The sequence below is a fragment of the Anser anser genome (genome assembly GCF_964211835.1).
Source record: "Anser anser genome assembly, chromosome: 3".
Taxonomy (NCBI): Eukaryota; Metazoa; Chordata; class Aves; order Anseriformes; family Anatidae; genus Anser; species Anser anser.
In genome coordinates this window covers 33,849,707-33,877,444 of record NC_139722.1, presented here as the reverse complement: position 1 = coordinate 33,877,444, position 27,738 = coordinate 33,849,707, and the positions used below count along the sequence as shown (strand labels likewise).

Genomic DNA, 27,738 nt, shown 5'->3' with positions numbered 1-27,738 from the left:
GCAGTAGCAATCTACAAAAGATGTATGTTTGGACTGATAATTTGAGAAATCCTGAAGTACATTGTTGCATACAGTTTAATTTTAACATGATTACTGAATTATTAGGGTTTTACTGAAATAGTTTGATTACAGAATGAGTGCTTGATTTGGAAGATTGTATTTGTAACCTTTAAATTCAAGAAATCAAATTAAACAATACAGTATAATGGATTTTCCACTCTACTTATTTCACTGTTCACATAGTGTACTATCAAACACTGCAAATGGTTAGCTATTGCCACTTTTGTATCATGTAATTTATAAATGCAAATGAGAAACATTTGATTCTTTAAAGCTTGCTTCCAAAACTTCTGTCTCTTTCACAATTTCTGGTACTTCTGTGATAATAGGGTGTAGTACCTCTTAAAAATGAATTTGATTTGTGAAGGTAAATTAAAAAGGTAGAAATTTAGTTCCAGAAATACACCTCTTTCTTAAAAAAACAAACCTCTCTTTTACCCTTCACTTTTTGCAAACAGTGTATTCTTACCTCAAACTGCATCCCTCTGTTTATTTGCTACTAAGATAACTAAATAGCCCACTCAGTTGAAGGATGTAAACCAATTTAACTTGAATGTTCATCGTTTCCTGTGAGTCTTTTTTTCTCTCTTTTATGGATTCTACTCATTCATTGCTTTTCATTCTCTGCTGAAAAGTAACATTCTAGGTTTCCTTTTTTGATATTCACCAAATTCAAAGCAGCAGCATTCAATCTTACTTGTTATGGTTGGGCCTCACTATGTTTACATATACATATGTATACTGAAAGAGGAAGAGAGCTCCAGCTTACAGATCTTTCAAGATAAGGCTGATCTTTCAAGATAAGGCTGTGCTCAAGACCTTAAACACATAGTACAAGCTAGTACCTGGCTTGAAAGGATCCCCTGCATTTTGATCTAGGAAGAGAAAAGTGCTTTTTGTATGAGAGGAAAAATAGAAATAAATCTATTGAATACACTGTATGCTGTAAAGGAAGGCCAAATTTGTATTTCTGGTAAAATTTTCCCTGAATTCTGTTGTAGCATGAGAATATTTCCTGTGCTGAGAAGCTGTAGACTGGACATGTACTGTAGCACTTTGAGCAAGTATTTTTAGAATACATGCACTAAACATCTCATTTTTAATACCAATGATTGTAGCAAAATAAATATATAAACAATACATCAATATATTTAGAATTTGTTACCAGAAAAAAGATAAAAATAGCCAGTTCTGACCACATATAACAGAAACGTGACCACTGTCACGTGGCAAAAGGAAATTAGAAGAAAAACAGATGATATGAAAAGAAGCCTACCTGAATTTCAGGGATGGATTTAACCAAAATCCTGTGTTCCACAGCATGGAATACTGTACAGACAGAAACTTCTATCTGTCAAACCCTTAACAAGCAATAAAATTTTAAGCACTTGCCTCTTAAGCATTTTCAAAATAAGACAATTCAGAAGGTTGCAATTTGATGACAAATAGTGGTTTTAAAGCATAAATACAACCTGCCTTCAGAAGTATCAGGCCTCTTGTGTAAGACAAGATGAAACACGGAAAAAATGAACCTTAATTTTAGTAGAGTTGCAGTCAGTCTTTACTAGAAGGTGGGAAGAATTTTTCGATGAAATAAAATTTCTCAAACCAAATAAAAATAACCAGAGTCTGACACTGAGATCACATGTAGAAAATTCCAGATTTAATATTTAAGGTATGAGAATGCTATAGGAAACCAAAGACAGAATCTAGTTAGTAGCACCACTTTTTTTTTTTTTTCTCTTTCTCTCTGTATAAATAAATATACATGTATTGTGGTAACAGTTCTTTCAAAGGAATTGGCATTTGACTAAAATATTTGGCACATTAAATTCTGATCCCATATTCAAAACCAAATTATTTAAATAGGATTAAAATCTTCATAAATATATATTCATGTATCTTCAGATGTCAGGTTTTGTTACAAATAAGCAAATACTTTAAATATCTGTTCTCAGTTTGCAGGTCAAAGATACATGGGATGGAGTACAGAGTGGTAATTGTTTTGAGATCAAAAGAAAGGCATTAAAAAACTTTGTTGAAATTTGTACTCTATTTTTAAAAGAACAAGATTTCAACTGGCCTTTGCTTTTTTTCTACATCAAAACAGTGTTATTTAAACATACATAATTATGATGTACAATTCTATTGTTTTAAAGTGTCCCTTGGTAATAGTTAATGAGAGAAACAGAAATGTATTAATTATGCCAAATATTTATTCCATGCTACCATTACTCCTACTGGTAAATCTAGTGTGTACTGACCTTATTCATTGTATCCAGGACATTATGTAAGGGAAAAGTATGCATAATGTTGTTGTGGACAGTACATCCCACACTTACACAGAATCAAAGTACTCTTTAAGACATTTTGTAGAATCTAACCAGTGATACAGACCAGATGGCAAACTTTCAGCATACTGTGTTTGCAGATTTCAGCTGAGCCCTCTAAGAAATCTTTCTGGATGTGAATGGACTTTCTACTCTCTATACATTTTAAAACACCATTGAGGATTTCTGTCAGATCTTTTCTCTTTAATTTTGAATTCAGCAACAAAGTGTAATGCCCAGAAATCTTTGGAAAGCAGTGACAAAGGCTATGGTAAGTGTTTTTTGTTGTTATTTGTTTCTTTTTAAATTCAGATTTGTATTATAATGCTAGAAAAACACTTTAGAAAATTAATTTTGAAGCTTAATTCAGTGGATAAATTTATTCTGTTGTTTAATTTTTACTGACTGCATACTAAACACTTTGAATGAAGACTCAACATTGTCTATTCTGTTGTTAATGATTATGCTGTTTGACTTGGATTTTCTAGAGATATATACTGATACATAAATGTGTAGTATATGCATACATGTGAAATGCATGACATTTTGTAAGTTTATTGCATTTAGAAAAAAAGTAATTTATGTTCTATCTTATTTTTAGGAAGGTATTTTTATCACTTTTACTGATATTGTATATATTTCTACAAGAAGAAAGAGGGCATACAACTGAATGGAAATTATAGAGTTTAGGAAAAGTCACTAAAAATGAGAAGGGCACCATGCGTTTTACACCTTACCCAGTTTTGCAGTGAAAATGTCTAGAAACCATCTTTAAGTGAAAGCTTAGTCTGTAAAGGATGTTCAGGAAACATTGTGTCACAGAGCATCAGATCTATTCTCTCTATAATCTCTGTGGAGGACACAGGGTGTAAGTGGAAAATGAAAAAGTTTCTGAATTATTTTTATGAGAAATATGTATGGTTCATTTTACCCACTTATTTTAAATGGGGATCTAAGCCCAAAAGTGTTAATAACTTCTTAAGAAAGAGCAATGAGAGATGGTTGTTGCTCATGTCTTTAGGACTGTATGAGAGAATGTCCACTTCTAAGTAATGAAAAGGAAACAGGAAATGAACGTGCAATGCTCCACGTGCCTAAATTTCAATTCCGAGTGGAGGTACAAAGATGGGAACTTTGCTGTGTAGTGGCACTGCGGTTGTGCTGTAGGCCTGAGAAAGTTAACATAATGCTGTTGGAATATTCTTAAACCATTTCTTTCCATCCCAATCTTAATACGCTAAAACGTCGTTTATTGCTCCAGCTGATGACTATTTCTGAAGAGGCTGCCCCATCTCAGAACATCTGAAGGTTGGCTTCCTGCCTGGTGGAAAGCTCTCTAGTAGAGACTCAGCTTTATGGAAGTTAGCTGAAAGAACAGCTGTGAAAAAATGAAGGGTACTTCTTTACTGGTAAATTAAGCTGGTCCAAAATAATGGCTTCAGCACTGCCATATGATTATACAGTTAAATTGTTGGAGCAAGACCCTGTGACAACTTTGGTTTGTACACACTAACACTTCCCTAGATAGTGCCTGGGAAAGGTTCAGGTTAGCACAGGCCAGGGATGACTCCCACTAGGCAGACTGGAAGCAGGTAGAGGAGGGCCATGTGGGCACAGTATTATTTACAGATGTAGCCAGGGATGGTGAAGCCACAAGCCCAGACTCAGCATAATTAAGCTGGTAAAATGGAGACATGTAAAGACTGGTATGAAAGGGTGTATTTCCAAAGGAGTCATATAAAACATCCAGTAGAATGAGAGCCCCTGTGGTTTATCTTGCTTTACAGGGTACAGGACTATGCTCTGGGTGCTATGTGCCACATAGCCTGTTCTGCACTGGCTTTGAGGTGTGATCTTCACAGGTGGAGCATATACGTGAAATGTAAAGAGTTATAAATATATAATCAAGTTATTTCTGGTGTTTGTCATGCACCTTATGTTTTCTTTTGCTAAAAGTCAAAATATATTTACGTCAGAATGGGTGCTATATATTTGCCCTGAGACTCTAGCTAACTCAAGTTAGCTATTTCTTGCTATAAATGGATAATAATAAGCTTTGAAAACTAAATGAATAAGCTTTGAAATGTTTATGTTTAGAAGATAAGTTTATTTTAAACACTAACATCAGAACTGTGATAGTTTTGGTCACCAATTGCACAATTAGACCTCCTAAGTGACAAACTTCAGCAGTTTTCAAAAGAAATGAAGCCCTACGCCTCTAGGTGGCATTATGTAGTCATTTAATAACTGTGGAAAGGCATAGATTGCTGACGACCCATACAGATAATGTGAAAACCAGTAAGAATTACTGCACCACAATAAATCTTTTTGTTTTCAAGTAGTAATAATGTTTTTTAATGGTATCACTGCAAGAGCAAGACATAAGATACAAAATTTGAATATTGTTTTTCTAACAGAATGCTGGTAATTGCTAGCTTATTAACTCATTAATATGCATTTAAAAGGATTTCTATAGAAAATGTAGTAATATTAAAAAAGGGGACAAATAACAAAGGCTTGTGAGTACAATGCACTCACACAGTGTAAGTTTTTTTCTGCAGTTCCTCCATTTGTATCCAGCCTTGACTTAGAACTACAGATGGGTCTTGGTTAAAACCCTGGAGGTGAATAACTCCAAACCCTGATGATGTTCAACACTCATTTCCAGTTACAAATTTTGCAAATGTTCCCCATATTTAGAATGGGACTAGCTCCTGGAACCAATTACTCATAATCTTTAGTGTGCTTGGAATCCAGTCTCAGATCCAAAATGTGCAGCCTTAGTACACTCTCTACCAAGAGTACTGTGGCCCTTGGGACTTTTTTAACAAAGTCTATTCAGTCTACCAGTTGCTATGATGGCTTCATAATGAGAGAAAATATCCATGAGAAACTAGTTTTCAAATGCCTGAGATCTGCAGACAATGCATGTAAGCCAGAGGATTGTCTCATTAGTAATGGCACCAATTCTGACCAGGCCTATAGCTGTTGTTGATTCATCTTTATAGATTAGGGCACATTTGGTCTTTAAATTTCTTGAGAATTCTGATAAAAATTTGAGTTTTACTTATCTGTAAGTTTTATTTATAGGTGCTTTTAGTTTAAGTTTCTTAAAAATTTCTTATTTCTGAAGTGTATTATTAAACAGATGAAACAATACTTACCTTGAGCAAACTGTGTAGTCCTTTTCCCCTTTACTAGATTAATGAGTCCTGACACTAGTTATGGTGAGAAAAAGGTAAGCTTTGTCTTGGTTCTTTGCTGTCCAGTAGGTCAGCATCTGGATGCTGCATTTCTGGATTAGAGGAGAGCCTAACTGTCAAGTCCATGAAATGCACAGCTTGTCCTAGGGTAAGAGGGCTTCAAGTATAAAGTTTTAGCTTGGAACCATGCCTAGCAGTGCTGCTTCTCTAAGCCCAGGACTGCACTAAGTGATATGTCTGCTGCATGTACCCATCAGTGTGGCAAAACTACAGCTGGGACAGGCCAGCCAGCTGCACGTGGTGTGCTCAGTGCCGGGGCAGGAGAGTGGCAGTGACAGGACTATTGGTCCTTGAGATGCAGCTGCAGCAGTGGGAGAACCTGAAACTCCTGTCCAATGAAGATCATGCTCCATGTAAGGTACTTGACAGGTCTGCCAAAAGAAAACAGGTGTTGTTCTCCAGTAGTACCTACAAAACAAGAAAGGGAGCTCTTCCTTTAAACATTTCCCACTGTTTTTGATGTATGACATGTTTTTCTAAATGAAGGAGTCTTAATAACAGATAGAGTTTGGTGATGCATAGCTTGTATGGTCTGTTGGTAATGGTACTGGCAAGAAGTGGAGAGATACATCAGTCTTCAGTTCGTGGTGGAATTCCTCCATTTGTGGCACTGGTGTCTTTCAGACCAAGGAGGCTGCCAAAATCTGCAGGCAGCCATTTTAGTGCCTGAGCAGGCAAGTTCTGTAGTTGATTACTCGAGGAAGAAGATTTCCATCCCATATGCTTTTAGTATTTGTCATTAGCATATGTGAGTATAAGGTATAAAAGTATACATTATTTTGATTTTTATTCTTTTTAGATTTAACCTAACAAAATCTCATTCAAATACAGGTATAAGAAATGTAACCTGTTCTTTCACCTGTTGCACTCATTCACTCTTCACTCTACGCATAATATACTAGTGTAAGATCTGTTCTATAATGAACTACATCTACATACAAATGTAGCTAATATAGCATGATAAGTCTGTCAGATACTGACAGAACTATCCCTGAGGCAGATTTTTTGGGGGGGGGGGGGGCTTTTTTTTTCCTTTGTTACACACTGAATATGATTTACTGTTCTTTATAAAGATCTGATGCAAATAAGGCTTGCATTTGATTAATAAAACTTCCCTGAGATAACCAGGATGCTTTCAAGAGGTTTTAATGTTTTGTTCTAGGCCCTTCCTTGTTTATACTGGCTTCGGCTGTTGTAAGCATGACCACAGAGATAGTTTACTTCAAGTTTAAGTAGAAAAGTTGGGTTAAAATTTGGAGAAAATCTTTACTAGCTTTGCTAAATGCGTTTGTTCCTGAGGTACATCTCTCTATTGACCCTTAGTCAACAGGTCTCAGCAGTCTTCACTATCTGTGGCATGATTTTCTGGTGAAACAGAAGAGCTTAAGAAAAAATGAAAAACACAGGGCCACTAAATGTAGTGAAAATGGAGAAAGCCCATGAACAGAAGATTAGCTGTTTGAAATAGCTGCTGAAATGAAAACTTCAAGTTTGTGAAGGAAATACAATTGTGTTTTTGGAGTAAACAGATACCTGGGATCTAGAAGCAACAGTTAAGACAGCAAGGGTGAATGTTGTATCATTGAATTTCAGACATCAGAGAGGTTTGATTTAATCTCACCATTTTGCCAGTGGAGAGAAATAAATAATTCTAGGGAGTGATTTCACTGTCTGTGTTAGTAAGAGAAGAACTACACTTTAGAAATGCTTGTTTCTCTCGACACCACAGGGAGTCTGGATAGCTGGCTCAAAAGCATTCATGAACGCTATAGATTTCTATATTAGTACAGCTGAATCCCATGCTGATCATAGTGCGTATGATCCATAGTGTAGATACCACAATGATGGGAAAGTTCGCTAGCAGCTGAGGTGAGAGTGTGGGTTAAAGAGGCTCCTGCCCCTGCTTGCCTCTCCTTTCTTTAGAAATTCCGCTGGTTTCAGATATAAAACTCTCTTAAACCAATAGGTGTTTGGTACCAAATGAATAAACTGGGTAAAGTATTTATATACAATTTATTAACATCTTTCTTCTTGCAGTATAATACATAGTTATCTCAAGCTCCTTATGGATGTGTTTTCCTTCCATTTATGTGAAGTTCATTGGCTGAAGCCCAGAGTTACAAAAAGTCCTCCTAACACTGGACTATCTAGTCTGAAGTGTCCTCTCTTCAAGTATCAGCTTTCTCAGAGTCATACTGCTTGTATGAAGAGCAATTGTTGGACTACTTCTGACCAGTAAAAAAGTGTTGCATTTCTATGTAGCCACTACCAGTATCTTGAATTAGTCCCAGAGAGGTGGGGCAGAGTTGGAGCAATGTTTTTATATTATAATATATTGAAAGGTTGCAATATATAGTTTGTTATACTGATGGAGTTAGACAAATAACAGAAGCTAATTGCGGAAGCGCCATGCTGTTGTTTTTGCTTGTTTGTTTGTTTGTTTTTTAACAAATAGTGCATTAGTGAGGTGTTCCATAGAAAGAATGAGAAGATTGGGAAGGTGTGGGCAGTCCAGGAGAATGGGTATCACCATAATTCCGTTTTTTTCTGAAGGTCAGGTGAAGGCTGACTTACTTTGATGGCAGCTGAACAGAAAACAAACCTGCTTACATTCCAGAGGATTTAATTCAATGATTGTGGTGAAGTCAAAGAAGAGGAATTTGGGAGGGTTTGTTCGTTAGGGATTTCTTGGAACAACATTTTGGTGCTTCATCTTTTCCTTTTATATGCTTTAACTCATTTATTTTTATCCTATTCAAACAATATAGAAAAAATTGTCTTGTTTTTGAAGTTGTTATTTATAAATATTGTTTGCTATATAAATACTGTGTGCTTATTTGGTTGTAACAAGCAGATAATTTCATAATATTTATACATTTCTAATTTGCAAAAATAATGATGTTGGAGAATTAATGGAACTATGAAAAATTTATTCTGCTGCTTTCTCTTGTACATATTCATCGAAGAAACCTGAGGCAAGATCTGGGATGTCAGAAATATTTACATAAAGAACAGGGAGATGTTCATATTCACTTCTATAAATACATTTAAAGTTTATTTGACCCATATATGTTTGGGCTGAATTTTATTTTATTTTATTTTATTTTATTTTATTTTATTTTATTTTATTTTATTTTATTTTATTTTATTTTATTTTATTTTATTTTATTTTATTTTATTATTTTTGTGGAATCTCTCAAAAGTACAGATCTTATTTTTGGAGTAGCCTGTTTTTCCATTTATTCTTGTAATGTATCCAGGAGAAAGAAAAAGGGGGGGTGGGAGGGGACAGAATAAAAGGACATGCACTAGCTAGGATTAAAGAAAAAAAAAACAGATACCATCAGTGGTAACAAAAATGTGACTAACCAATCAGAAGATATTCATTGAATACACTATTCTGTCCATGACTTGACGACAGCAATGGAAGGACTTTTTCCCACTGTGTGCCTGTAAAGATTTTACTGGATTTGATGGAGAAAGGTCTCAAAGTAAGAAGATACGTCTCCTCGCTGGGACGTGAGTCCATTTCTCTCTAGGGTACAGTGTTTTCCTGCTTGTGACTAGTCCTGCCCGTGTCCTTCTTCCCAGCAGGGTGGAGGCTCTCTTGCTCTGTGCAGTTGAGCAGTACTTGTAACTTCAGACCCTGGCCATCCTTTGCTATTACGTGAGTTGACTGTACTTGACTACTGGTAAATTCCTTACAGTCAAGAGGACAAATGTGCAGCAAGCAGCTGGTCAGGAGCAGTGACTTTTCCTACCATCCTAAGAAAACTTCTCATATGTAGCTCTCACTCTACACCCACATCAGTTTCACCTCTTGCATCCCGATAACTTAAGATGTTAACCCAGTTAACCACACAAGTAACTGGGCTACTTGTGTGGTAGCTCAGGAGTGTCACATCGGTTGCCAGCTGCTCCCAAATACAGTATTTGTCCAGGTTCACTTTGTCATCAGTTCTAGGTCTTCATGGGACATGCAAGGCCTGTGATAAGCTGCTGTACCAGGCAGGTCCCCCTTTCAGCTCCACTGACCCTCTGTGCTTCTGCCTGATGCACTCTGGTATTCCCAGGGCCTGCTCCAAACATGCCGATCAGCAAATACAAAACAGTTATTTTCTTTATTTTTCTCTGTATTTTTTCCTGTACTCCCTGAAGGATGGCAAAGAATATTTCTTCCACAGTTTGATCACAGTGATTGGGGTGAGAGTGTGAATGACAAGATGCTCAGATGTGCAGAAACAGATGGAAAGAATACAAATTGCCTGCCCAACACCTTTACCACACACAGCGATATACTGTCCCTTCCTCTCTTGTTCCCTTCCAAAAGAAAATGCTCTGAAGACACAACACTCATGCCATATTTGGACTTTTAGAAATGAATATTGCCCCCAGACAGATCTCAATATCTGAGTTAAAGGCCTAAGTGAAGCTGGAGTTATTATAGAAAGCTGCTTTCTACTTCAGTGTAGTAACTGGCTTCAATTTCAATCAGCACAGAAAACTATTTAAAATCCCATTCTATTTTATTATTTCTCATCAAGTTTCTGTTCTGATATTACAACAGACCATGATTATGTCTTGTTTTAATGGCTTTTGAAGTTCATTTACATATTTGGAGGCAAACTGATTTTTTTTTATATGTATCTTTCTATATAAATGTATCAAAATAATTGAATCACCATATTTGTAGGCAAAGGCCTGCCTTGCTGGCTGTCTCTTGCCTTATGTTAAAGTCCCTGGCTTTGTTACAAATGCCATAAATGAACCTCAGTGCAGGTGAAGGCTTGGAGTTCATATGCATACTGAAGAGTGTTTATTTTCCGTGGACTTGGAGAGACGTATATTTAACAGTGTCCGTCAGCTGGCACTGTAAGCCAAACTGATTGTGCAGAACAGTCATTTATGTCTTGTTAGGTTCTTAGACTGTCCTCATCACTGAAATTTCCTTATTTATGCTACAATACATTGAGCAATATCTATCCCAGCTCTTCATTTTTTCTTTTTTTTTAAAATTTTTTAGCATTAGGACGTGTTTCTTTTCTTCCCTGTCCTGGTTGGTTGGTTTGCCTGTTTCCCTTCTGGGCTTTTGCTTATTCCTCAACAGAGAAGGTACAATTCCTACTGATATTTAAGGTGAAGGATGCAGAGCTCTCTTTATCAGATTTTTCCTCCTTTTTTGACAAGCAAGCTATTTGTTTGGTTTCTCTGTTTTATAGAGTACTAAAACTCTATGTGACAAACCAGCCGTATCCTTCAGCTACAGCAGAATTAATCTTGTCTTTAGGTGTTCAGGTTCTGCTTCAGTACTTTGTTACCCTCTGTTGAGAATGATTTATTTCACTTGTTTTGCAATGTTTTTCTGATTTGTCTTGTTTTTAACTTAGAATGGTCATATAGTTCTATTCTGCTTGAGTTAATTCTCAGATATGTCACCACGGTCTGGTGAGTATTAGCTTTTTTATCTATTGCTTGTTTTCTTGAAGGCTAAACTGTCCCTAGAAGAGTCTTAGTGATGGCGTCTTGGAGACAGGTTACCTGCTGGAAATATTTTATATCCCAATCCATCACACATGTAACACTAAAAAACAAACAATGCAGAAGCCCTTAGTGGATGATGTGGAGGGCATCCTTTTGACAGAAATATAGAAGAATAGTTTGAGATTCATGAGTGTCTTCTTGACTTTCTAGAAAGATTTACTTAGGCCTGAGGGAGAAAGAAAACCTGCTTAATATGGAAGAGTTGTGGGAAAAACACGACAATATAAAGGAAATGTAAATTTTTAAAGGTATATATGTGGGAGGGAAGCTCAAAACACTTACAGATCTTGGCCTCCCGCCTTCTGTAAAAGGAGAAATGTGGGGGCAATATTTGCCAAAAAAAAAGATCTGTTTCTTGTTAAGGGAATCTTAGGCTTAATATATATTCTAGGGATAATATAACATACTCTGTGTATCAGCTGTGAATATATAATTGAATCATACATTTCCACAGTATCAATTAAGCAGTTCAAGAGATTCTTTGGACTTCTCTTAGATAAACACTGACTTTCAAAAACAGATGCTGTGCTCTTCAGTACTGGAGGACCTGTGTCACTTAAATCACCAGGAGAGTGCTATCAGCTTGAACAACCAGCAGTACAGCTTGCTGCTTGACCCTCTATTATTTAGCAATGTACTAACCATGAAGACTTAGGTCTTGACATACAAGAAGTCTTGAAAACATAAAAATGACCATAACTGTAGGAATTTCTGGGGAAAAAAAAATCTGCTTTATTTACTTTCTAGTTAAAAAAAAAAAAAAACAACTTTGCTTTTTGAAAATGTTACATTCACATAAAATAAGCACATGAAAAATACTACTAGATATATTCATGACATTAATATAAATTATTACTCTATACAAATGATAAATATAAAATGTGGAATTGTGCTGGAGATCAGATTCTTCTGACATTACTTAATCACAAATGAGTATTTAATCATATCTTGAAGATGAAACAATTCACTGCGAACTAACTCAGATTGTACACCTAACTTAGTGATTGATTTAGGTGAGACAAAATCTGCTCTGATGTGCTACTTTTCATTTTGTGTGCTGACTCCATCCTTGGAGATACTCAAGAGCTGTCTGGACATGGTGCTTGGCAGTCTGTTCAGGGTCAGTTTTCTTGAGCAGGAGGGCTGGAAGATGACCTCCAGAGGTCCCTCCCATTCTCAACCATTCTATGATTCTGTGCCATCTTACATAAATAAATAAATGAATAAATATTGCAAGTAGAAAGCAACAATATTTGCAAAGAGAAAGGTGGCCTAATAAAGCAAATAATATAATTTGTGTATAAATCTTTTGAGCCAGTAGTAGCTCTGGCTTCTCTGCGCAACCCTCTTTGTTCTGGTATGCTTTTGAGTACTGAAAGATGGGATACTCAGGAATTAGCTGAATGTAGAGCTACCTAAATAATCCTGATAATAAAAAGGAAGAAAACCTACATAGCTAGCAATGGCGATTGTTGCTTACATTTGGCCTGGTGTGTACCTCCTTCTGTTGAGGTTGCTTAAATCCTGGAAGCCAATAGTTTACAGGATACAGAATGTTTAAAGTATTCTCTCTGTTTGTCTCCCTTTCATTTTCCAGGCAGAGATGCCTTGCTAGGCCTTCTGCAGTGCTCATGCTACCACTGGCTCAGGTTCCCCTCTGTATCCTAACTCTTGATTTCTGCAACATGCAGTTGCGTATTTCCCTATTGCACAGGGATTCCCCATCTCATCTCCCATCACACTATTTTGTTTTCTCTAAAAAATGCATTTTTATTTACAAGGGCTGAGAGGAAACTCTAGTAACTTCTAACTTGGAAGGTTTTTCTTCTTGGTAATTTGCATAAGTAGGCAGGTGTTGGACAGTAGTCCAGTGAGATTATCAGAGGTGCATTCCAGATTTTGGTTCAGGTGGATTTTCTAAGCAATTGTGTTGTCAATATATATGGAAGAAAAGGGGCATATTCTATCAGTTTGCTATTCAGCACTATGAGCATATCAGAGAATCATGGAGTGGCTGAAGTGGGCAGGGTCCCCTGGAGGCCATCTGCTGCAACCCCTGCTCCAGCAGGACCACCCAGAGCAGGCTGCCCAGGACCATGCCGAGGTGGCTTTTGAAGATCACTGAGAAGGGAGACTCCACAGCCTCTCTGGGCAGCCTGTTCCAGGGCTCAGTCACCACCTGCACAGTGAAGTGTTTCCTGATGTTCAGGAGGAACCTCCTGTGTTCTAGCTTGTGCGCATTGCCTCTTGTCTTGGCACTGAGCACCACTGAAAAGAGCCTGGCTCCATCCTCTCTGCACCCTCCCTTCAGGTATGTATACACTTTGGTGAGATCCTCCCTGAGCCTCCTCTTCTCCAGGCTGAACAGTCCCAGCTCTCTCAGCCTTTCCTCAAAGAGCTTCATCATCTTGGTGGCATTTTTTTTAAAAAAGAAAATTCCTATTGTCATCCTTCTGTTAAAATTCTGCTATCTAAATTCTCTTCCAGTGGTCGATAAAAAAGGCAAAACAATTCTCTCCTAATGCTCCCAAGTGGACTGTGCTCTTAGAGAACTGTCCTCAACGCTGCTGCTTAAAAACAAGGCGTTTTGAAAGACCATTTCATTTTTGAGTATCACTGGCAAACTGTCCACATGCAAATGAGTAGAACAGCAATTTAACTGAGCCCACCTCGTTATTGTTCACCAAATTCTTAAATAATAGGAAATAGAAAGGAGTGCTTCAGCAGATTCCTCTTCCCCACACTCTGAAAGTAAAACCACAAAGTGTAATTTATGGCAAATGTACAGAGATACCTCAAGAACAAGGCCTGTCGTTTGCTGAACAGTATGATAGAAGTAAGCTGGCTTGCACATATCTTCCTCTTCTTTATATTTCAAGGTCTTTGATACTTCATGGAGAATATAATCTTGGATTTCAAAGCCCTGCATCCGCCCCCTTGCAGAGATGTTCTTCAAGCATGGATTTGTGCCTGACTCTAAATACGTTACCCCTTCCCTCTTGTCTTCCCCAGTGCATGCGAATTATTCTTGCAAATGACTGTCTTTGAGAGGCGTATGTGGCCGGTTTGGTAATGGGACTGGAGACAGTTCTTCATGGAAAAGGTAGTTAGACTGTAATTTACATCAGGAGTGCATTGGTGGCTAATGTCTGGGGCAAAATGAGGAAAGGCTGCTCCTGTCAGCCCACCCTTTCCTAGGTACAGAAGTCCGTGTGGGTACCAATTTTGAACCTCATGGGCTGCTTATATGTGTTTGAGCCATTCCTTTCTCCTCAGCAATTCAAGTTCTACAGATCCACAGATAATATAATAGCAATCTTGGGCTTCTGTCAACAAAATCTGCTGGAGATTTGCTCTTACAGATGATGTAAGAGGCTTAGCTTAAAATGCCTTAAGTAAACTTGGTATGACCAGTCAGCACTTGACCTGACAGGTGTACATGGAACTGAGCTGGTGACAGAAACCATCGTGGTGTGGGAAATGCAACTGCAGTCTGGGGATGTGCAGTGGAAGCAGCTTCCCTCAGCCCGCAGGAAACCCAGCCAGGGAACAACGGATGCTGCTGAAATGGCTGCAAGGAGAACAGCCCCTTCCTGGTCCTCTCCCACCATCTCCCCTGAATTAACCCTAACGTGCAGATAGGTGGCACTGTGTTCTTGGAGATGTCAAAACCAGAACTCCCTTCTGTGAGCAGCCAGGAGAGCATGGCACTGTTTGCAAGGACAGAGGTGCTGTTCTTGGTGATCGAGTCCTTGGGTGTTGCAGCTTTAATAATGTATATCAGATGGCCAGTTTTGTTTGGAGGAAATAAATACTTCTGGACTACGTATTTATTGTTAAGTATTCATAGGTTACAAAGTCTGCCATGTTTCACCCCGGACTGCTGCATTTCATTTGAAGATGACACGTTCATAGAGAGGGGAGAGTTCTGGTAAAAAGTGCCTCTACAGCAGAGGGATCTTACCAAGTTCTGATGATGTCTGTACTGCTACATAATTGCAATGAGGGAATTACATCTATTTGATAATGTCACTTTGCCTACAAGCTGCTTGAAATAATGAAGGCAACGCAGCAGAATTGAAGCCATCTTAAAGATAAATGGCCAGGCCCTTCAGTGGTATAAAACAGTTGTTGATCTACTGACAGCAATGAAGCTACAGTTTTCTGGTTCACAGCTTGTTAGATTTTTGAAAAGCATGAGGTACTAAGGGGGTTGAAAACAGTTAAGCTGAACTACAGGATAAGGATGTTTTATTTGGTCATATTCCATAAAAAGTGTAAGTGAAGTTTGTGTATGTTTCATTAAAAGCAAATGTTTATAAGATTTTTCACGTGTGCTACTAACAATTACCACTGGCAGTTGATACCTTCATGTTTCTTTCCAAGCGTTTTTTCACATAAATTTGCTTCAGACTAGTAGTAAATGGAAGGTGATATGTGGATTACATTACAGTAATTGGTAACAAATCCGTTGGACTCCCTTCAGGGATGAACAGTGCACAGACAAATCTTGAGAAAATACAGGACTACTGTTATTCAGTGGGATTATTCATGAAACGTATTCTAGGTGACTTTTCAAGAAAATATTGAATCCTCAAATATATTCTATTTTTATTTTATGTCACAGGCTTACTCAGGTAGGGTGCTTGTTTAATTGCTTGATTATTTTTTAACAACTGTATGCAACCTGAGCAGGTCCTCTCATAATATGCAAATATCTGCTAAAGGATAGTGAAAAGTTCACAGAATTTAGTCTATAAGAGAGAAGGCTTAGAACCAACTGTATTTTAATAACCTGCATAGGGAGAAGTGATTTAGAATTTCATTCTGTGATTCAAGGACATCTGTGCAGTTTCCAAGGGGTTCACAAAGCAAAACAAAACAAAAACAAAACAAAACAAACAACAACAACAAAAAAACAAGGCTACCTCCTGTATACTTAGACTTTTTCTGCAGGTGTATTAATCTCCACAGGAAATTTTTTAGGATTCCAGAAATTGAGAGAGGTTGAAGGCTGCTGACTAGCCATTGAACAGGCTGGGAGCTAAAGTCAGCTAACAGCAAATTGGAAATAAATTGCAAAGTTTTGGTTAGTTTGAAATAGTAAGAATAATTAGATGTTGCGGGTGCCCCATCCCTGGAGGTATTCAAGGCCAGACTGGATGGGCCTTTGAGTGACCTGGTCTGGTGCGAGGTGTCCCTGCCCATGGCAGGGGGGTGGAGTTAGATGATCTTTAAGATCCCTTCCAGTTCAAGCCATTCTGCGATTCCATGATTCTATGTTGAGTTGGCAGATTGTCCATATTTGCTTTATGTAATCTTTCTGAAGGATGTGCTTTAATTCACTGCAAGTTGCTGCTTTGATTGAGGAAAATTCCCCTGCCTTTCCTGTGTAGGAGGCAATATTAGATTATCAAAGTAGCTTATTCTGGCCTTAAAAGCAATTAATCCATGCTCAGCTCATTTTTATCATAGTCTTTGAGCAAGTTACATACCACTCCTGGGGTGTGGAAGTGGAGCAAATAAGATGATTTGCTCCATTTCCAGAGACCTGACTTGGCACTTTCCTCCAGACTTACGCTTCAGGCTGTCTCCATTTGACCCAGCTGTTAGCAAGTGCCAGGTTTTGGAGCTTCAGACTCAAGTGTCCAATTCTGATACTAATCTTATCACTATTTTTTCCTGTCATTTGTCATAAACAGTGGTGTGCCCCTCTAAGTCTGATGGGCCATTTGGCATTTTTGATGTGGTTGTGTGTCTGTAGTCATCTCAGAATTATGCCTATTTCATTATGAGAAGACTTATGAAATGCTGATATTTTTGTTGGCAAAATGGAAAAATATCAAATTTAAAACAACTGAAATACCCAAGCATTTTAACATGTTTCTTTCATTAAAATAGTTTAAAAAGAAATTATTTCTGAAGAAAAAAATATAGATCAAGACATCATATGAAAAAACAAAATGAAACACACCCTATTTTTATCTCACTGATAAAGCATGTAAAACTATTACAGAAAAGATTATAAAACTCCAGTAAGAGTTCCTGGAAATGTGTGGCTGTGGCAAGAATCTTAAGTCACTGATTTTTTAGATATATGTGATGTGTTTACAATGAATAAAATTAAGATTAATGGCATATGTTTTGCAGATGTCAAAAAAAATCAGGGAGTAAAAGGTTTAAGCCTTTATAACAGTGTTAATTACACAATTCCCTTTTAAATTACACCTAGGAAAATAATTTATGTATCTGGCAAAATATTTGAGTTGTGGAATATCACAAAGTTTTATTAGTTTCATTAATTTGGCAAGATTATAAAATAGACAACTAAATGAAATCTATGAACTAGGTGGCAGAAATGTTTTACTCTTTGGTTCTAAAAAAGCAGGTGCTTGAACTGAGGATATAGAAAATCTAATATCTAAAAAGCAATATCAGTTTTATGAGGTGACAATAGTATCTGGAAAAGCAGAAAAAAAATACCTTGCCTTCTCAAAATATAGGTCTGAGGGGATGCAGCCCAGATCAGGTTAATCAAAATATGATCAACCATCCTCCCTGCCAGTTACACCGTAAAGCCGAAACAAAGCTAAAAGCAGCAGTGCAATCTAAAATAATACAGCTTTTATGGAAGTGAACAAAAGTCTTATAAAACCAAGATGACAGAAGACCCTTCAAGCAAATAAAAAATTATTTTTTTTAGAAACTAAAATACTAATGACTCCTTACCCTTCAGTGAAGAGCCGTCTGTACTCTTCAGTATCCTTCAATAAGGAGCAAAGTAATGAATAACTGACTGTAGTTGCTCTTACAAAATTTTACCCATAGTAGAGCTTCTCCGAACATACAGTGAAGAAACTCTAAACCCACTTGGATAATTTGTTTCTGGTATGTTGGGCCAGTTAATTATGATGTACAATATTTGAAAAGAAAAAAAGTATAAAGCACTAACTCTGGATTCCCCCGTGGCTTTAGAGAATGAGATACAGTTATTCACTGCAGTGATGGACAGTTGAAATAAAAATTATATAGTAATGCTAATGTATATTTTCCAGAAGGAGCTTATTTACAGACATTTGCAAGTCAGGTGGGACTGGTACGGTCAGAAGAAGACATCTGTTTTGATCTTGTCAATAAAAAAAAACATGTTTTTTTGTGCTGGTAATTTCTGCCTCAAACCACAGGTTTCTCTAGAGCAGCTCAGGACTTTTTTTTTTTTTTCTTTTCTGTTTTCTAGTGAAGTTGGTACAGAGAAATAGGACAGTGTGGACATTGGCAATCCCTTTTCTATATCTGTAACTAACATGATCTACAAAGATGGCAACACATCCTGCACCTCTTGGTCTTCACTCTCTAGGGCTTCATTCGGTCCCTTTTGCCTTGCGTGGCTCTGGCCTTTGGTGTTTTGATGGAAATAATGCTGAGAGCTTCGTCTTCCTTTAAAATTTTTCTTGGGAGTATTTACACTGGACTCTAGTATCCTGGCTGCTTAATTAGAAGATATCATACTTTCTAGATTTAGTTGTAGGATGTCACTAGGCCTTGGGATGATGCTGTATGTTGACACTAAGACCTCATGTAGGATGTCAAACTAAAAAGTCTCTTCTGTGGTTCAGTTTCTTATCTTACTATTCTCCAACCTCCCCAACCTATGTTTTATAATTATAGTTTCTCCCCAAGCAGTAGGGAAAATACATACATACGTACACATGAAAATGTGAACCATTTTTATACCACACAAAGTTAGAAGTTTTACACTTTCAGGAATTGCGCTGTTATCTATGCTGTAAGTGCTTGTATTTTCTTTGATTTCTGTTTTCCCCATTTTTTTTCTGAAATTCCCACTGTTTTATAGGATAAATATTTATGGGGCACAGCTGGCGAGTATGATTGCAAGTGCAGAAGAATGAGCAGACTTGCATCAGCAGGTCACTGTTGAAACCCACCCACAAGGGCTGGCAGCAGAGATTGCCTCCTAAGAAGTTGCATTGTTTTCCACTCAGTGAATATGCCACTAACTAATGGGAGAGAAATGTTGAGAATCACTCAGTTTCTCTGAGATTTATGAACCTAGTTAATTGTTTTGTTCGCCTAATTTGTTGTAGGTGAATGGATAAAGTACTATTAATATTGAACTTTGAGCAAGAAGTTAAGGCCAGAATAGTCAAAAAGTTACTCATCTGCTTGGAATACCTCAATTTTGTACCAGGGAACAAAATCACATGGTCTTTTTAGAATGTGGATATACATAACTCACTTCAGTTCAAAGTGGAAGTATGTAACACCAAGCTTTGTGCCAATATATTATCTGTTCCTACAATAATCTTCCAAATAGCCGTTTCTGTAAAATAGAAGTGTTTATATTTTTGTACATTCTAGATACTCTGTCCAAGTTAAATATTTGAACAGACAACATGAAATTAGTGTTTATTACTTGGTCTCCAAAATAAAATGTATTTGATACAATGGAAGCGTTTGGGACATTTATAAATCTACCATCAATGTCTAAATATCAGTTATGTGACATAATACCTAGTATTTACTACATGTTCTTTTTATAAGCTCATTGGGAATGGAAGTCTTCCTTCACTGTTCCTTCCTTGTTTAGAAAATATCGCAGCTCAAGCAGAATGTAAACCTGTCTCATTCCAGAGACAGGTTTAGAGCATCAAGCTACAGCTAATCCTACAGCTGCATCCCATGAGGGCTCGTACTCACCCCTTGGCATCTCACATAGTTGTGCCCAGTTAGGATCCTACATGTTGAAATCACCACAAAGAGCACGATACCCCTCTGCTTCCCCCCTGCTATCTGCACAGTGACCCAGCATCACCAGAGGGTATTGTTACGACTAGTGTGAATCTCCTGCTTTTGCTCCGAACAGATGGCATGTCTCCAGGTACAAATATGGATGTGTAATTTTAAAAATGTTTTTTTACTTTCTTCTTTCTTTCCTTCTTTCTTTCTTGCCTCTTCATCTAACCCTAAATGAATATGGCAAATTGTCACTGGGGTAAAGCTTTCCAAAAGAGGCCCATTTTGCATTTCACTCTGAAGCACATCTCAGGTCAGAACAGAGTTGTTAGGGCAAGAAATATTCCTTGCCAGAGACATTTACAGGGGCTGTTCTGCCATGACTTGGTAGAACTTCACTCCAGAGTCTGAGACTGCCCAATGATATTCCTGGTCAGTTGATTTGGAGACAAGGCTTGGAATTAGCATCAATAATTAGATTCAGAAACAAGCGTGGATACACCAAAACGTATGCAACGTATTGAGTGATGTGTTCCTAATACTCGTTCTTGCCTGCTTCATATCGGGCAAATCGAGGTTTGTGTGGCTCTCCTTTTCTTCTTCAATGAGAGTTAGAGACAGAGTAGTGAAGCTCTTGGTCCTGGGGAAGAAGGTTGTCTTTGGAATAAACATCATACTGAAAACTTTCCAGCCTAAGCCTTTCATTAATTTCTCTGTGTCATCTTAACAAATTTAAACTCTGTAAAAATTATGCTGCAAGAAGTTCTCCCCACGTGTAATTTTTCCTCAAGTGAAATGCATACCTTTCAAATTATAAACTTCCTACATGTCCTAGGAAAATCCTCACTGTATAAATAATTGAACTCATCTGCTGTGAACACAAGTATTCTTTCTCTAGCAGTCTAAAATATATGCCTAAATACACATCTTGTTCTTAGTGCTTTAAATAGTAATTACTCCCGTGAAGTCACTGGAAGCCCTTAAAAGGATTTGACGGTTTCCTCACAATCTTTTCAGTGAATGTAGTAGCTGGGCTGTGCAGTGCTACATCCACTGATAATTCAGCAGCTGAGGAACTCAGCAAAGCCTGCTCCAAACTTCTCAGCTGTTGACAGGCTTGACTTGCTGAGAACACTGGTTAAATATAGCACAAGCGAGCTGAGCTCAACAAAGTCATTGCTGTAACACTGTGTGAAGAGACCAGAAGAGGGGAAATACAATCTGAGAACTAAACTGCCAAAGCCTAACACCACCTAGCAACAGTTGAAAAAACTTTTAAACAAAAGTCTGGGTGAGACACAGACAGAGTATACCTCCTGCTTCTCCTGCCTGGGATTTCTGCGAGAAGTGACTCAGTCCTCTGTTCTCTACCTTATTTCCTTCATTCCTTCAGCTGTTGGTAGACCTTGAAAAGTGGGAAAAGTTTCTGTCTTTGTGTTCTCCTGGGCTGGATCAGGCTACTGCTGTGGTAGTACTGTCGGACAAGCTACTGCGATCTGGCAGTGTAAAGGATCTATTCCCAAGTTCTTGCTGACAGGTAAGACTGAGCTAACCACTCTAATGAATTCTTTTTACAAGTGAGCTTCTTTGCTACTGATTATTGTCTGCTCCCTTCTATGACCAATCTTCTGCATGATTTGCAAACTTTAGTAGATAAAAGCTGGGATAAACATCTTGGATGTTTAGTTTAATGCCTTCATCACTGAAAAACGTTGCTCAAATAACTTTTTCAGTTCTTAGAACAAGCATAATCAAGTAGTTAGTAGTAATAGTTAAAAAAAATGTGTGTGGATTTTGACATGTATCTTGCTTATATCTGCTTACATGCTGACAGAAGACAAACGAAGATTTAAGAATAGAATACATATCACCCCTTACCAGTGATAGTTTAGCAGCTATTAAAAAACAGTGACAGCCTGTGTGATAAGTAAGAGGAAATAGCCGTTCAGTAACTGAATTCACTGCATAGTTTGTGACCTAGCATATTTGTACTTTTTGTGTCCTTAATAACTTTCAGTGTGCAGGCACACCTGGTACCTTTAGTACTACTCCAGTAGCTCTTGGTTCTTCCTCTTGTAATTATTTATACCGAGAGAGTATTAATCTGATTGATTGATTAGCTACATAATCTGCATAAGGCAACTTTCCTAAAAACTGACCTTATGTTTCTTATATCCAGGTGTGCTTGAGCTGGGTCATTGTTTTTAAAGTGTTTGTTCCTTTTAGCAAAATTAATGAGAAATAAGTTCTCAGATCTTCTACCGTGACACCACAGCAGAAGCCTGTGTATCTGTTTGAATAACCTATGGCCTTGTAATGGTCATATAACTTAGGAGAGTAATTGCTCAGTATGATTTGCTTTGTCTAAACTAACAAAGGCTCTTTGGTCAATTGAGGAATGAATTTCCCTTGGTCTTTTAAACCCATTTTCTCCAAATAAAATAAATTTGTTATCCATTATTTTTTAAAAGATGCACTGATTATGAATTCATCTGTAATATGAATTTAGTTATGAAGGCAATGATTTAAAGAATGCACTTAACACGTGCAAAAATTCTCTGTGCAGATTTATGTAGAATTGTCTCAGATGAAAAATATTTGTCCTAAGGAACGGACTGACTGAGTCTATGTTGACTGTCTACACTGACACTCAGTCTGCGGACTCAGGGACTGCCTCAGGAAGCGGAGAAGGTCTTGCTTTAGCTAAATCATTCTAGGTTCACCCCTGCATACTATGTAAATTACATCAATACCACATCTTAGCAATGATATGCTTGCAGATTGGATGAAACAAAATGCTCTGAAGCTACTTTGACCGGGTGGCTGAGAAAGTAACTGCCTTTGAAACAATAAGATAAATGAAGTGTTAGGATGGGGAAAAATTCTTAAAAGCAAAAGTAATATAGTTTGCTTTTTATTTCATAGCAAGCGGCATACTACTTAAGCACTAAATAGGAATATTTTTGGTGGCCATGATTTAATGTGATAATGATTACTGTGGAATTACTACAGCACTATGGTATCCCAAGTCTAAATCTCAAAAGGAAACTTTGGTATTACTTTTTAATGTAGACATATCCTGAGAAAGTTATTTTTTCATAAGAAAGCTGTACAATAAGAAATAAAGCTGAGAAAATATGATTTATACAGTTTTTGTCTTCTTGACATTAGAGTGAAAGTTACTGTTTCTTATTTTCATTGAATTAATTTACAAATAAGAAAAACTGTGGAGAAATGTCAAACTTCACCTTCTGAATACATATGAATGACAAAATGTGGGAAAATATGCTAATTACCAACTGCTTTTTGGTTTCAGTTGTTGCTCAGCATGATATACAATTTAAAAATTTTAGTTTTCTTGTGGAATTTTTGCTTAGCAAAGCTTTTAAATGAAAAGGGGAAATTTATTAGCCTCAAAATTTTATCAAATGAAGAAACTTTGGAAGAGTCTGATAGCAACTTCTAACTCTAACACATGGAGTTGTGGTTTTACATACATCTGTCTTCCTCTCCATTTCAAAATGGAGAAGGAGGCTAAAATTACTCTTCTCAACAGGTGTCCACAAAGAGGCTCTGAGATTTTCCAATCAGATCTGTGGAATATGCAATGTGGCTATTCAACAGATGGTTTCATTTTTGAAGAATAGCCAATTCTACTAATGATTACAGTGAAACCAAGCTCAATTTTATATCAAATCAAAAAGTAATTTAGGTTTTGGCAATATTCTCCTTTGTAGAGATTTTATTGGAAGACAAGCACACTCATTTATTTTCCCTCTTCTATATTATTTTGATTTTGTTTATATTCCCATAGCTGTGGAAAATGAATGATACCATTCATGGTGCTAAAGACTGTGTATCCCTCCCAATCTGAATCCACTTCCAGACTCTGCCTGTGGCTCATTCTTCCACCTTCATTATAGCAATATTATAATTTATGACCTCTTTTAGCCAATCTAGTCACAGTTAAAGTCATCATCTTAACTGAGTATCTTGTCATCACCCCCATCTTTCAATCTCTTTATAGAACGTCTGGTTCTTTTTAACGCCAGATTCAAAGACCTGAAGTTCATCTTCAAGGCTCACCACAGTTCTGCCCCTGCCTGTATCTGCTGTGATTTACCCTTACTCCTCCCACTTGTATTTGGTGGACAATTAATCACAACTGTGGTGTTAACTGGTCCATCATCTATGCCACAGGTTTCAGTAAGCTTGAGACTGATCTAGTGAATAAATTCTCTATTGTGCCTCTCAGTGTAGCACCTGGTGCTACTGTCACATAAAGACTAAACTTCTCTACAAACCAAGCTAGGCTGACCGAGGTAGGACTCCTGAAGTTGTGTTTCCTGGTGGCAGTTTGAAAGTAAGCACAAGTATGTCAGAAAATCTCTACGTTTTCTAGCATCTCCTGTTGTGGTCCTCTGGATCACAACTTTGCCAGTGTAGTTGTTTCCATACTGAAAGCTTTTTACTGATACAAATGTATCAGTAAACCTCCTGCTGATAGGAATTCTGTTGGCACAGATTTCCATACGTGCTTAATTTAAGGCTTTTGCTAATCTCATCTAACTCAGTTGTTGTGCCCCCAGGCATAAATTAAAATTGTGCCTCACAGTTGCACTGAGGCAGAGGCCAAGTGTATGCCACTGAATTCAAAGTGAGTTTTCCTTAAAGTTTAATAAGATCAGGTCTTAGTGTTCAATAATTAATAGACAAATTTCCAGTCCCCTCAAGAGCATTTACCAAAAGAGATCATCTATATTAATGTCCTTTTTTTTTTTTTTTTCTCAAGAGACATCTTACTTTTTCTCTCATTTCCTGTTTCTTCCCTTCCTTTCTCAAGGAGCTACTGTTGCAGTTTGCCATACTGTTTTAATACATAATCTGAATCTGGGGGAGGGATTTTGCCCTACTGCATATCTGAAATGCCATTTGGAGAAACAGCTATAATGTGTTTGAAGAAGCCATATGAAACAAGACAAACTAGAAAGAATTCCATCTACTGATACTTCCTATTTCAACAAACATATTTAGTATTTAAAACCTGAGATAAGAACTGAAATCAAGAAGGAGAAAAATGTGCATGTGACAAGATAATGTTATCTGCTACACAGAAAAGTTTAAATGCTTCTTTGTAAGAAGCACAAGTGCCTGTAATTTTCGGTTTCACCATCTTATTCTGGTGGTTTTCTTTTTAGCTTTTTCTCTCTTAATTTCTGTCAGTGTTTCCTGCTGAAGGTTGTTTCCTGATTTTATACATAATGCCAGCAAATTTCAGAGGTCAGTTATCATGTAAAACAGATGAGAAGTCAGAATTATCTAGGGCATAAAAGTTATTTTTGATACTGGATCTAATAATTAATATTTCTTAACTTCTCTTTTTCTCACTTAGTAGCTAGTATTTGTACAAAGTTAGTGTTACTAGGAAAAAAAAAAAAAAGGCATTTTTAGCAGAGTCCTTTAATTATTCTTTGAGGTACTGGCATCCAAAGGACAGGAACAATTGTACCTGTTTCCTGTTGAGGAGAGGCTATGAGAGTCTCTGATGTTGCAGGTTGTATGATGCCTAATGTATCTGTGAAAATCATGGCTCTAATGATTACATAGTGTTCTTTTTTTTTTTAATCGAAGATGGCTTTGCCCTATCACTCTCATTCTGCTTATACTTTCTCCAAGTAAAGCATGCAAATGCTAGATGCAAAGGCGATATGTAAAATTACATAGATTGTGATTGCCTCCAAAATGGTTTACACACTTTGCAATTACAGAGAATGAAACAATTCCTACAATTAAAGGCATGTATCCTAAAAGCACAATTATGGGCTATTTTGGAATTATTCTTCTAAAGATACACAGCTGTTAAAATACATGATATATCCAGGGCTGTTTAGAGAGTGGTGTTATTGAGGTAATGAAATAGCATTACTTTTTTTCTTCCTTTCCAGTTAATAGAAAATCACTATATGTGGTATGATAGAAAAAAAAAAAAAAAAAGAATTCCAACATCCACATCCTTAATTTTATGGCTCTACGAGAGCTGAAGCTTAATCAGAAAAGTGCATATGTGTGTGCACATGTGCATGCTTTTTGTGAGAGCAGAAATGTTTTTTGGCATTAGAGAATGCATTGCTGAAGGAGTGGGACAAACACATGCGAAGTACAGGGAAATGGGCTGGAGCCTGTACTTTTTCCCTTAAATGGGCAACCCGTCTAGTTGCTGTTAGCTGACACAACCAAAGGGGTGTGTGAATCTAAAAGATTGCTGTACGATGTCCAAATAAGTTTCATTTCAGAGATGAAAAAGCTGCAATTAAAATCTTGATCATTTATTATGTGAATAGACTCATCCAGATAGAAAGCAGTGGGGTTTCAGAAAAAGAGCAAACACCTCACTGGATTAGCAAAAAAACGTTTTGAGTTTGATTTATATACTTTAACAGCTCTTTAATACAGTAAGGATTGCTTTCTTTGCTTTTCCTTTTTGGGGAAATGGTGTCAAAGAGTATAATGTTTTGTGATTTATGTTGTTCAAAAAATTTTTCCAGTGCATATGCAAAAGTAATATTTTGGAAGCTAAATCCGCTTTCTATCTGAAGTCCAGAGGGGCTTATATGTTGGGGAGGTGCGGGGAGTTATCTAACTAGTGCATTATGGCTGTGGACAGCAAGAGCTACAGCTTCACTAACGAACTTTCAAAAACTGAGAAAAAGTGGATTTTACTGTAATAATAGGGAATTTTTAGGAACTGGTTTTAAGGCTGCTTCTTTAAAAAAAAAAAAGTAAAGGAAAATGAAAGGTCATGTGTCCTTGGTAAAAGAATTTTCATTAGAGTTTATCAGACTGCTTGCATTTTTCAGAAAATATAAACCAAATGAATGCAACGGAAAGCAGGAGACTCTTAACATCAGTGTAATCGAACTGCTGCCAACTTGCCTTGTTTATCTAAGAGATCTCTGTGAAAATAAGGTCTTTCCCACACATGCATGAGTCATAGGATGTAATGGGGCTAAGCAGGCTTGCTTCAAGCTTTCTAATGCACACATATCTAAACTAACCTGTTTTAGTGCCTGTTCCTGTAACTAAATGAGATCTAGCCAGACAACAGGAAGGGAGAAGTGGTGGTGAGTTCATGATGCTATTTCAGTGCAATAACCTGAATGCTTAAGGAAACGATGCAATTTCCATTTATTGGGAAAATTACAGTTACTGTGACAACAAATATACACTAAAGAAAACATACACGATTTATCCTCTAGTTCAAATTTGTGAAAATAGTAGATAGGTTATTCATAAAGCTTCATACTACCCGGTTATGTTACTCAAAGTACATTCTTACTTTTAAAATACATAATTCAGATTCTTGGAAAAAATACTCATTTAAAAACCGTAAGCAAGAACATACATGAAAGGGTGGCAAGACACACGTGGCTAACCATGATTGGTTCAGTGTTGAGCTGACAAAAGTAATAATAAAAAAATTAAGCATATACTTATCATGCTAAGCCTATTCAAATCCTTTGCCTGTGATTCATAATTACTCCCAAAATCTCACTTGTCCCACATGTTTAATCACAAACCATTTTGGATCTAAATTTTAAGGTAAAGTTTACAGGAGGTCTTCTGTTATATCTCAATTTTCCCACTTTTATTATTCCACATGATAAAAGAAACCTGAATAGTATTTCAGTAGATAAGGATTTCAATTCCTCAATCTGGTTTAAAAAAAAGAGAAAAATTGACATTCTGATTTTTGATTTTGGGTAGTAGGCAGAAGGAAGGGAACCATGACC

General features: G+C 37.1%; 1 protein-coding gene across 3 annotated transcripts in view; it reads left to right on the top strand.

Annotated features, from left to right (window-relative positions):
- Positions 1 to 27,738, top strand: part of FILIP1 (filamin A interacting protein 1) — a 134,996-nt gene that overhangs the window by 9,220 nt on the left and 98,038 nt on the right. Inside the window, exon 3 of one of the 3 annotated variants that reach the window (XM_083829931.1) lies at positions 2,492 to 2,661. In XM_083829931.1, coding sequence (XP_083686057.1) covers positions 2,623 to 2,661 — 39 coding nt within the window. In that variant the 5' untranslated portion in view covers positions 2,492 to 2,622. Of the gene's footprint in view, positions 1 to 2,491; positions 2,662 to 20,960; positions 21,486 to 27,738 lie in introns of those variants that run through there. The other 2 variants (XM_083829929.1, XM_083829932.1) reach the window with 2 other exon arrangements.